This window comes from Bos indicus x Bos taurus, chromosome X (assembly GCF_003369695.1).
Source record: "Bos indicus x Bos taurus breed Angus x Brahman F1 hybrid chromosome X, Bos_hybrid_MaternalHap_v2.0, whole genome shotgun sequence".
Taxonomy (NCBI): Eukaryota; Metazoa; Chordata; class Mammalia; order Artiodactyla; family Bovidae; genus Bos; species Bos indicus x Bos taurus.
The window spans coordinates 104,581,090-104,593,104 of NC_040105.1; the positions used below are offsets into that span (position 1 = coordinate 104,581,090).

The 12,015-nt window shown below is 37.7% G+C and overlaps 1 protein-coding gene across 6 annotated transcripts in view; it reads right to left on the bottom strand.

Annotated features, from left to right (window-relative positions):
• PCDH11X (protocadherin 11 X-linked) overlaps window positions 1-12,015 on the bottom strand; it is a 998,691-nt gene that overhangs the window by 211,971 nt on the left and 774,705 nt on the right. Inside the window, exon 7 of one of the 6 annotated variants that reach the window (XM_027533414.1) lies at window positions 618-729. The exons of the other annotated variants lie outside the window; for them this stretch is intronic. Within the exon in view, the coding sequence (XP_027389215.1) occupies window positions 629-729 (101 nt within the window). The 3' untranslated portion in view covers window positions 618-628. Of the gene's footprint in view, window positions 1-617; window positions 730-12,015 lie in introns of those variants that run through there. 6 annotated transcript variants of the gene reach the window in all.

Sequence of the window (12,015 nt, forward strand, 5' to 3'; positions counted from 1 at the left end):
ATTCTGTGAAAGATTGAGGGCAGGAGGATAAGGAGACGACAGAGGATGAGATGGTTGGATGGCATCACTGACACAATGGATATGGGTTTGGGTGGACTCCAGGAGTTGGCTCTGGACAGGGAGGCCTGGTGTGCTACAGCTCATGGGCTTATAAAGAGTCAGATACAACTGAGCGACTGAACTGAACTGAACTGATGTATGAAATATTCCCTTAGTATCTCTAATTTTCTTGAAGCAATCACTAGTCTTTCCTATTCTACTCTTTTCCTCTATTTCTTAGCATTGATCATTGAGGAATGCTTTCTTATCTCTCCTTGCTATTCTTGGAACACTGCATTCAGATGGGTGTATCTTTCCTTTTCTCCTTTGACTTTCACTTCTCTTCTTTTTTCAGCTATTTTTAAGGCCTTCTCAGACAACACTTTTGCCTTTTTGCATTTCTTTTTATTGGGGATGTTTTGATCATTGTCTCCTGTACAATGTCAGGAAACTCTGTCCATAGTTCTTCAGGCACTCTGTCTATGAGATCTAATCTCTTGAATCTATTTGTCACTTCCATTGCATAATCAATCTTAAGAGATTTGATTTAGGTCATACCTGAATGGTCTAGTAGGTTTCCCTCCTTTCTTCAATTTAAGTCTGAATTTGGCAATAAGGAGTTCATGATCTGAACCACAGTCACGTCCCAGTCTTGATTTTGCAGACTGTTTAGAGCATCTCCATCTTTGGCTGCAAAGAACATAATCAGTCTGATTTCAGTATTGACCATCTGGTGATGTCTCTGTGTAGAATTATCACTTGTATTGTTGGAAGAGGGTGTTCTCTATAACCACTGTGTTCTCTTGGCAAAACTCTTTTAGCCTTTGCCCTGTTTCATTTTGTTCTCCAAGGTCAAACTTGCCTGTTATTCCAGGTATCTCTTGACTTCCTACTTTTGTATTCCAACCCTTTATGATGTAAAAAACCTCTTTATTTGGTGTTAGAAGGTCTTGTAGGTCTTGATAGAACAATTCAACCCCAGATTCTTCATCATTAGTGGTTGGGGCATAGACCTGGGTTACTGTGATATTGAATGTTTTGCCTTGGAAATGAACAGAAATCATTCTGTAGTTTTTGAGACTGCCGAAGTACATTTCAGACTCTTCTGTTGACTATGGGGGATAATCCATTTCTTCTAAGGGATTCTTCAGTTCAGTTCAGTCACTCAGTCGTGTACGACTCTTTGCGACACCATGAATTGTAGCACGCCAGGCCTCCCTGTCCATCACCAACACCCAGAGTTCACTCAAACCCATGTCCATCGAGGCGGTGATGCCATCCAGCCATCTCATCCTTTGTCGTCCCCTTCTCCTCCTGCCTCCAATCCCTCCCAGCATCAGGGTCTTTTCCAGTGAGTCAACACTTCGCATGAGGTGGCCAAAGTATTGGAGTTTCAGCTTCAGCATCAGTCCTTCCAATGAACACCCAGGACTGGTCTCCTTTAGGATGGACTGGTTGGATCGCCTTGCAGTCCAAGGTAGTCTCAAGAGTCTTCTCCAACACCGCAGTTCAAAAGCATTAATTCTTCGGTGCTCAGCTTTCTTCACAGTCCAACTCTCACATCCATACATGACCACAGGAAAAACCATAGCGTTGACTGGATGGACCTTTGCTGACAAAGTAATATCTCTGCTTTTCAATATGTTATCTAGGTTGGTCATAACTTTCCTTCCAAGGAGTAAGCGTCCTTTAATTTCGTGGCAACAATCACCATCTGCAGTGATTTTGGAGCCCCCAAAAATAAAGTATGACACTGTTTTCACTGTTTCCCCATCTATTTCCCATTAAGTGATGGGACCAGATGCCATGATCTTCGTTTTCTGAATGCTCAGTTTTAAGACAACTTTTTCACTCTGCTCTTTCACTTTCATCAACAGGCTCTTTAGCTTCTCTTCACTTTCTGCCATAAAGGTGATGTCATCTGCATATCTGAGGTTACTGATATTTCTCCCACCAATATTGATTTCATCATGTGTTTTTTCCAGTCTAGCGTTTCTCATGATGTATTCTGCTTATAGGTTAAATAAGCAGGGTCACAATATACAGCCTTGACATACTCCTTTTCGTATTTGGAGCAAGTCTGTTGTTCCATGTCCAGTTCTAACTGTTGCTTCCTGACCTGCATATAGGTTTCTCGAGGCAGGTCAAGTGGTCTGGTATTCCCATCTCTTTCAGAATTTTCCACAGTTTATTGTGATCATACAGTAAAAGGCTTTGGCATAATCAATAAAGCAGAAATAGATGTTTTTCTGGAACTCTCTTGCAACTTAAATGGTAAATGATTGGAAGGCATTTTTTAAGTTTTTCTGTTTAAATCCTGTTTCTCCAATTAACCTACACATTTAATCCACTGGATAATTTAGCAAAAATACCACTTTCAGGCTCTATTCCAAGAGTAAATGATAACATTTGCCTGGAGTGGTACCTGGTGTCAATATAACTTTTTTTTGTTTGTTTTAATGGTGGTAACATGTGTGTGTGTGTGTGTATAATATATTATATGAAAATTTACTGAAAAAATAATCTCCATAGTAAGATCCCATAGGTGATCCATCTACACATGTGAATTTGAGATGCATTCATTTTAACTACTCTAAAAATCATTCATATGTACTTTTTTCATTTAAAGCCTTATGGAACAACAGACTGGTTCCAAATAAGAAAACGAGTTCATCAAGGCTGTATATTGTCACCCTGTTTATTTAACTTATATACAGAGTATGTCATGAGAAATGCTGGACTGGAAGAAACATAAGCTGGACTCAAGATTGCTGGGAGAAATATTAATAACCTCAGATATGCAGATGACACCACCCTTGTGGCAGAAAGTGAAGAGGAACTAAAAAGCCTCTTGATGAAAGTGAAAGTGGAGAGTGAAAAAGTTGGATTAAAGCTCAACATTCAGAAAATGAAGATCATGGCATCCGGTCCCATCACTTCATGGCAAATAGATGGGGAAACAGTGGAAACAGTGTCAGACTTTATTTTTGGAGGCTCCAAAATCACTGCAGATGGTGACTGCAGCCATGAAATTAAAAGACGCTTACTCCTTGGAAGGAAAGTTATGACCAACTTAGATAGCATATTCAAAAGCAGAGACATTACTTTGCCAACAAAGGTCCATCTAGTCAAGGCTATGGTTTTTCCTGTGGTCATGTATGGATGTGAGAGTTGGACTGTGAAGCAGGCTGAGGGCTGAAGAATTGATGCTTTTGAACTGTGGTGTTGGATAAGACTCTTGAGAGTCCCTTGGACTGCAAGGAGATCCAACCAGTCCATTTTGAAGGAGATGAGCCCTGGAATTTCTTTGGAAGGAATGATGCTAAAGCTGAAACTCCAGTACTTTGGCCACCTCGTGCGAAGAGTTGACTCATTGGAAAAGACCCTGATGCTGGGAAGGATTGGGGGCAGGAGGAGAAGGGGACGACAGAGGATGAGATGGCTGGATGGCATCACGGACTCGATGGACGTGAGTCTGAGTGAACTCCGGGAGTTGGTGATGGACAGGGAGGCCTGGCGTGCTGCCATTCATGTGGTCGCAAAGAGTCGGACACGACTGAGTGACTGATCTGATCTGATCTGATCTGATCTACGATTAAAGGTTGGTGCAGCTGTTAGGTAGCAGTCAAGTAGCTATGATGGATATACACAAACTGCAAACAAACTTCTTTAGACATTAAATTGATGAAATGTAATGACTTTTCATCAAAATTTCAGTTTAGATATGTAAATATAGTGTTAAATTTGATTGATATTTGCCATAATCGATGTCCTACTTTGACATAGCAAGTATGCTAACATTAATGAATTAAAAACTCTTTTGACAGATTTCTGCTTAACCAGTTCATTGGTCAAACAAAGTTTATTTTTAGTTTCCATTGAATAAAACATATTGACTTTTGACCTCTATAAGCTGTATGTACCTAATTAGGATGCTGCAACTTCCACTTACTTTTTTGCTGCCAAAATGTGTTTTATGCTTAGGAAAAGTTAGATATGTGTTCACAGACATGCTAATATCACTCCACTTGCTATTAAATTTTTTTCATTTAATTAAAATTTTATGCTAAGTAGTACAATATGAATATAAAATAATTGCTTCAAAGAAGATCAAATTGAACTTTTCAGAAAGAGTTATAAAGGGCAATGTTCACTAAAATGTGTCAGAGAATTATGTCTAAGTAACAAAAGAGCAGAAGATTCAGAAAATTTACTATAAAATTTCATATTTTAAAGTGTTTCAAGACTGCTAAATACACATTGTATTTCATTGGATTCAAAACTGGACGTTGCAGAGTATGTATTATGGGTGTGGTTTGTGTAATAAAGATGATGCATGACTCTATCCAGTGTATGACTAACCAGTGAACATATATGTAAAGAAAAGGCAAAAGCCGTACTTCAAATAATGGAAGGTAAATGTGCACTTCTTTGTTTCAACTATCTATGAATCACATATATTTAAGGTAGGGCTTCCCAGGTGGCACCATTGTTAAAGACTCTGTCCACCAATGCAGGAGATGCAAGAGACAAGGGTTTGATTCTTGGGTCAGGAAGATCCCCTGGAGGAGGAAATGGCAACTCACTCCCTTATTCTTGCCTGGAAAATCCCATGGACAGAGGAGCTTGAGGGCTACATTTCATAGGATTGCAAAGATTCAGACACAACTGAAGCCACTTTAAGCACACGCACACACACACACACACACACACATGTTCTTATAAATAAAAGTCTTCTAAACACAATTTGTTAATCTTATCAATAAAATTTAGCTCTAATTTCAGGTTTTTGTAGTTTAATTCTCAGTGTGTACATGAATGTACATGTATGTGGAGAAAGTTTTCCGAATGATCTGAGATGGACACAAAATACATTTATCTTCACCATTTCAGAAACTCAATAAGGAGTTATTTATTTCTGTATTTATTTTTTAATCAATTTATTTATTTTAATTTGTGGGTAATGTCTTTATAATATTGTGATGGTTTTTGCCATATATTGACATGAATTACACACGGGTGCACATGTGTCTCCCCATCCTGAACTGCCTCCCATCTCCCTCCCCACCCTCTCCTTCTAGGATGTCCCAGAGCACGGACTTTGAGTGCCCTGCTTCATGCATCAAACTTGCACTGGTCATTTATTTTACATATGGTAATATACATGTTTCAATGCTATTCTCTCAAATCATCCCACCCTCCCCTTCTCCCACAGAGTCCAAAAGTCGGTTCTTTCTATTTGTGTTTCTTTTGCTGCCATTGGTCATCGTCAATGGCTATGGATCATTCATTGGATCATCAGGATCGTCATTGCTAAGTTGCTTCAGTTGTGTCCGACTCTGTGCGACCCCAGAGATGGCAACCTACCAGGCTCCCCCATCCCTGGGATTCTCCAGGCAAGAATACTGGAGTGAGTTGCCATTTCCTTCTCCAAGAATCGTCATTACCATCATTCTAAATTCGATATATATTTGTTAAGATACTGTATTGACATTTCTCTTTCATGACTTACTTCACACTGTATAATAGTCTCCAGTTTCGTCCACCTCATTACAACTGACTTAAATGTGTTCTTTTTTTTATAGCTGAGTAATATAGACCAGTTTCTAACACCATACACACACCAAAAAAAAAAAAAAAAAAAAAACTCAAAATGGATTAAAGATCTAAATGTAAGACCACATAAATTATTTATCCAACGTGAGATGAAATAGTATTTTTATTAAATTACACAACTATATATTTCCAATTAAAGAAAAAAATACAATGCACTTTTGTTTGTTACACATATGTGTGAAGAATGTTTTTCTTGCAGTCATTGTATTTCTTCAACAAATATCTAAGTTTGTAAGTATTATTTCATTCTTATTTAATGGATAAGAAAACTGACATTCAAATAAGACGATTAGGAACAGATCTGAGATTCAAACAAAGTTTCTGACTCTTAGGATCTTTGTGGGCTTAATCACTGCATGTCAATATTCTTCCAGAATGTTCCCTGAAAGAATGGGCAGAACAAAGGGCAAGCTCTCATGTAAGATTCAGTTTTGAGACTGGTTTTTAGCCCAAGTGCTCATTTGTGTAACTGTGGGCAAATAACCTTTCCTTCAGCCTAAATTCCAGATTTGTGGAGTGTAGTGATTGTGTATATTATTTTAAATATTAATTTTATTATTGAAAGATTTTTTTTTATATTCTCATATCAGGGACACATTTTTTAATTAGCAAGTTGACCAGAGACCCATTTTCTCCTTATTTTCTTGGCTGTTATCTTATCTTATTCTTCTAACTCACATGAAAATAACCCTCTGATAATGGTACGAAATCAAACAAAAACTTCAGTTGAACAGTTAATTGAAATCTGTGGTAGAAATGATTGAATTTATTATATTAGAAGTTAATCATAAGTGTTTATGATTTTCAAATCTGCTCTGTCCTGGTTCTGTTTAGTTGACTATGCTTGTTGACTGTTTATACTGTCTGTACCTGAAATGTCTAAGTATGATACCTGGGCTACTTGCTAATATTTTTCTTTAAAAGTAAAATTCTACAGCTTACTTGTAGAGTAATGATTGCAGTTCATCATGAATGAGCAAAACACTCAGAGTATGGCTCTGCTGATCTTTCTGTTCTGAACCAGTTTAGTTACCAGATGAATTTCAAACATTTATTTGTTAAACTTGGCAAATACAAGTAATGCATGTTTCATTTGAAAAGGATTTTACAAAATCCCATATGCTATATCAGGAGAAGGAACTGACAACCCACTCCAGTATTCTTGCCTGGAAAACTCCATGGGCAGAGGAGCCTGGAAGGCTAGAGTCCATGAGTTCGCAAAGAGTAGGATATGACTGAGTGACTAGCACACATATGCTATATCAAGGTGTCTATCTGAGGAATGTCAAAGTCAGATTCACTTATGTGACTCATTCTAAAATGATATGAAAATCAGTTGCTGTTATTTTTTTATGTGCTCATATAGGCCTTGAATTTTTTAAAATTAATTTATTTTAACTGGAGGCTAATTACTTTACAATATTGTAGTGGATTTTGCCAACATCAACATGAATCAGCCACAGGCGCACCTGTGTTCCCAATCCAGAACCCCCTCCCACCTCCCTCCACATCCCATCCCCCAGGTTCATACCAGTGCACCAGGTGTGAGCACCCTGTCTCATGCATCAAACCTGGACCAGCGATCCACTTCATATATAATAATGTACATATATCAGTGCTACCCTCTCAAATCATCCCACTCTCGCCTTCTCCCACAGAGTCCAAAAGACCATTCTTTACATCTGTATCTCTTTCTCTGTCTAGCATATAGGGTCATCGTTACCATCTTTCTAAATTCCATACATATGTGTTACTATACTATACTGGTGCTTTTGTTTCTAACTTACTTCACTCTGTATAATAGGCTCTGCTTTCATCCACCTCATTAGAACTGATTCAAATACATTCTTTTTAATAGCTGATTAATATTCCATTGTGTATATGTACCACAGCTTTCTTATCCATTTGTCTGCCGATGGATATCTAGGTTGCTTCCATGTCCTAGCTATTGTGAACAGTGCTATGATGATCATTGGGATACACATGTCTCTTTCAATTCTGGTTTCCTCGGTGTGTATGCCCAGAATTGGGATTGCTGGGTCATATGACAGTTCTATTTCCATTTTTTTAAAGAAATTTCCACACTGTTCTCCATAATAGCTGTACTAATTTAAATTGCCACCAACACTGTAAGAGGGTTCCCTTTTCTCCGTACCCTCTCCAGCATTTATTGTTTGTAGACTTTTGGATAGCAGCCATTCTAACTGGCATGAGATGGTACCTCATTGTGGTTTTGATTTGCATTTCTCTAATAATGAGTGATGTTGAGCATTTTTTCATATGTTTCTTAGCCATCTGTATATCTTCTTGGGGAAATTTCTGTTTAGGTCTTTGGCTCATTTTTTGATTTGGTCGCTTATTTTTCTGGAATTGAGCTGCAGAAGTTGCTTGTATATTTTTGTGATTAATTCTTTGTCAGTTGCTTCATTTGCTACTATTTTCTCCCATTCTGAAGGCTGTCTTTTCACCTTGCGTAGAGTTTCCTTCATTGTGCAAAAGCTTTCAAGTTTAATTAGGTCCCATTTGTTTATTTTTGCTTTTATTTCCACTAATCTGGGAGGTGGGTCATAGAGGATCCTGCCGTGATTTATGTCAGAGACTCCTTTTCCTACGTTTTTCTCCAGGAGTTTTATAGTTTCTGCTCTTAAGTTTAGATCTTTAATCCATTTTGACTTTATGTTTGCGTATGGTTTTAAAAAGTGTTCTAGTTTCATTTTTTTACAAGTGTTTGACCAGTTTTCCCAGCACCACTTGTTAAAGAGCTTGTCCCTTCGCCATTGTATATTCTTGTCTACTTTGTCAAAGATAAGGTGTCCCTAGGTGCATGGATTAATCTCTGGGCTTTCTATTTTGTTCCATTGATCTATATTTCTGTCTTTGTACCAGTACCATACTGTCTTGATGAATGTGGCTTTGTAGTATATTTTGAAATCAGGCAGATTGATTCCTCCAGTTCCATTCTTTTTTCTCAAGAATGCTTTGGCTATTAGAGGTTTTTTGTATTTCCATATAAATTGTGAAATTATTTGTTCTAGTTCTCTGAAAAATACCATTGGTAGCTTGATAGGGATTGCATTGAATTTATAGATTTCTATGGGTAGTATACTCATTTTCATTATATTGATTCTTTCAATCCATGAAGATGGTTTGTTTCTCCATCTATTTGTGTCATCTTTGATATCTTTCATCAGTGTTTTATAGTTTTCTATATATACGTCTTTTGTTTCATTAGATAGGTCTATTCCTAAGTATTTTATTCTTTTAATTGCAATGGTGAGTGGAATTGTTTCATTAATTTCTCCTTCTCTTTTCTCATTGTTGGTGCATAGGAATGCAAGGGATTTCTTGTGTTAATTTTATATCCTGCAACTTTAATATATTCATTGATTAGCATTGGAGAAGGAAATGGCAACCCACTCAAGTGTTCTTACCTGGAAAATCCCAGGGACAGAGGAGCCTAGTGGGCTGCCATCTATGGGGTCGCACAGAGTCAGACACAACTGAAGCGACTTAGCAGCAGCAGCTCTAATAAATTTCTGGTGGAGTCTTTAAGGTTTTCTATGCAGAGGATCATGTCATCTGCAAACAGTGAGAGTTTTACTTCTTTTTTCAATCTGGATTCTTTTATTTCTTTTTCTTCTCTCATTTATGTGGCTAAACCTTCCAAAACTATGTTGAATAGTAGTGGTGAAAGTGGACACCCTTGTCTTGCTCCTGACTTTAGGGGAAATGCTTTCAATTTTTCATCATTGAGGATAATGTTTGATGTGGGTTTATCATATATGGCTTTTATTATGTTGAGGTATGTTCCTTCTATTCCTGCTTTTTGGAGGGTTTTTATCATAAATGAATATTGAATTTTGTCAAAGGCTTTCTCTGCATCATTGAGATTATTGTATGGTTTTTATTTTTCAATTTGTTACTGTGGTGTACCACATTGATTGATTTGTGGATATTAAAGAATCCTTGTGTCCCTGGGATAAAGCCCACTTGGTCATGATGTATGATCTTTTTAATATGTTCTTGGATTCTGTTTGCTAGAATTTTGTTAAGGATTTCTACATCTATGTTTATCACTGATATTGGCCTGTAGTTTTCTTTTTGTGGCATCATTGCCTGGTTTGGGTATTAGGGTGATGGTGGCCTCATAAATTAGTTTGGAAGTTTACCTTCTCTGCAATTTTCTGGAAGAGTTTGAGTAGGATAGGTGTTAGCTTTTCTCCAAATTTTTTGTAGAATTCAGCTGTGAAGCCGTCTGGACCTGGGGTTTTGTTTGCTGGAATATCTGATTACAATTTCGATTTTCGTGCTTGTGATGGGTCTAAAGATTTTCTATTTCTTCCTGGTTCAGTTTTGGAAAGTTATACTTTTGTAAGAATTTGTCCATTTCTTCCAAGCTGTCCATTTTATTGGTGTATAGTTGCTGATAGTAGTCTCTTATGATCCTTTGTATTTCTGTGTTTTCTGTCCAGATATTCCTATTATCATTTGTAATTTTGTTGATTTGATTCTTCTCCCATTTTTTCTTGACAAGTATGGCTAATGGTTTGTCTATTTTATTTATCTTCTCAAAGAGCCAGCTTTTAGCTTTGTTGACTTTTGCTATGGCCTCCTTTGTTTCTTTTGCATTTATCTCTGCCCTAATTTTTATGATTACTTTCCTTCTACCCTGGGGTTCTTCATTTTTTCCTTTTCTAGTTGCTTTAGGTGTAGAGTTAGGTTATCTGATTTTTCTCTTGTTTATTTAGGTAAGACTGTATTGTTATGAACCTTCTCCTTAGCACTGCATTTACTGAGTCCCATAGGTTTGGATTGTTGTGTTTCATTTTCATTAGTTTCTATGCATATTTTGATTTCTTTTTTGATTTCACCTGTGATTTGTTGGTTATTCAGAGGCATGTTGTTTAGCCTCCATATGTTTGTATTTTTAATAGTTTTGTCCTGTAGTTGGCATCTAATCTTACTGGATGGTGATCAGAAAAGATGCTTGGAATGATTTCATTTTTTTTTTTTTTTTTAATTTACCAAGGCAAGGCTGTCAAACTTCTGCACTCAATACATCAGCAAAACTGGAAAACTCAGCAGTGGCCACAGGACTGGGAAATGTCAGTGTTCATTCCAATTCCAAAGAAAGGCAATGTCAAAGAATGCACAAACTACCACACAATAGCACTCATCTCATATGCTAGTAAAGTGATGCTCAAAATTCTCCAAGCCAGGCTTCAACAGTACGTGAACCATGATCTTCCAGATGCTGAAGCTTGTTTTAGAAAAGACAGAGATCAAATCGCCAACATCTGGTGGATGATTGCAAAAACAAGAGAGTTTCAGAAAAACATATATTTCTGCTTTATTGACTATGCCAAAGCCTTTGACTGTGTGGATGACAATAAACTGTGGAAAATTTTGAAGGAGATGGGAATACCAGACCACCTGACCTGCCTCTTGAGAAATCTGTATGCAGGTCAGGAAGCAACAGTTAGAATTTGGCATGACACAACCAGACTGGTTCCAAATAAGACTAGGAGTACGTCAAGGCTGTATATTGTCACCCTGCTTGTTTAACTTATATTCAGAGTACATTATGATAAATGCTGGTCTGGAGGAAGCACAAGCTGGAATCAAGATGGCTGGGAGACATATCGATAACCTCAGATATGCAGATGACACCACATTTATGGCAGAAAGTGAAGAAGAACTTAACAGCCTCTTGATGACAGTGAAAGAGGAGAGTGAAAAAGTTAGTTTATAGCTCAACACTCAGAAAACTAACATCATGGATCTTGTCTCAACACTTCTTAGCAAATATATGGGGAAAAAGTGGATACCGTGGCTGACTTTATTTTTCTGGGCTTCAAAATCACTGCAGATGGTGATTGCAGCCATGAAGTTAAAAGATGCTTACTCCTTGGAAGGAAAGTTTTGATCAACCTAGACAGCATATTAAAAAGCAGATACATTACTTTGTAAACAAAGGTCCATCTAGTTAAGGCTATGGTTTTTCCAGTGATCATGTATGAATGTGAGAGTTGGACTGTGAAGAAGGCTGAGTGCCAAAGAATTGGTACTTTTGAACTGTGGTGTTGAAGAAGACTCTTGAGAGTCCCTTGGACTGCAAGGAGATCCAACCAGTCCATCCTAAAGGAAATCAGTCATGGGTGTTCATTGGAAGGACTGATGTTGAAGCTGAAATACCAATACTTTGGCCACCTGATGTGAAGAGCTGACTTATTTGAGAAGACCCTGATGCTGTGAAACACTGAGGGCTGGAGGAGAAGGGGATGACCGTGGATGAGATGGTTCGATGGCATCACCGACTCAATGCACATGGGTTTGGGTAGACCCAGCAGTTGGTGATGG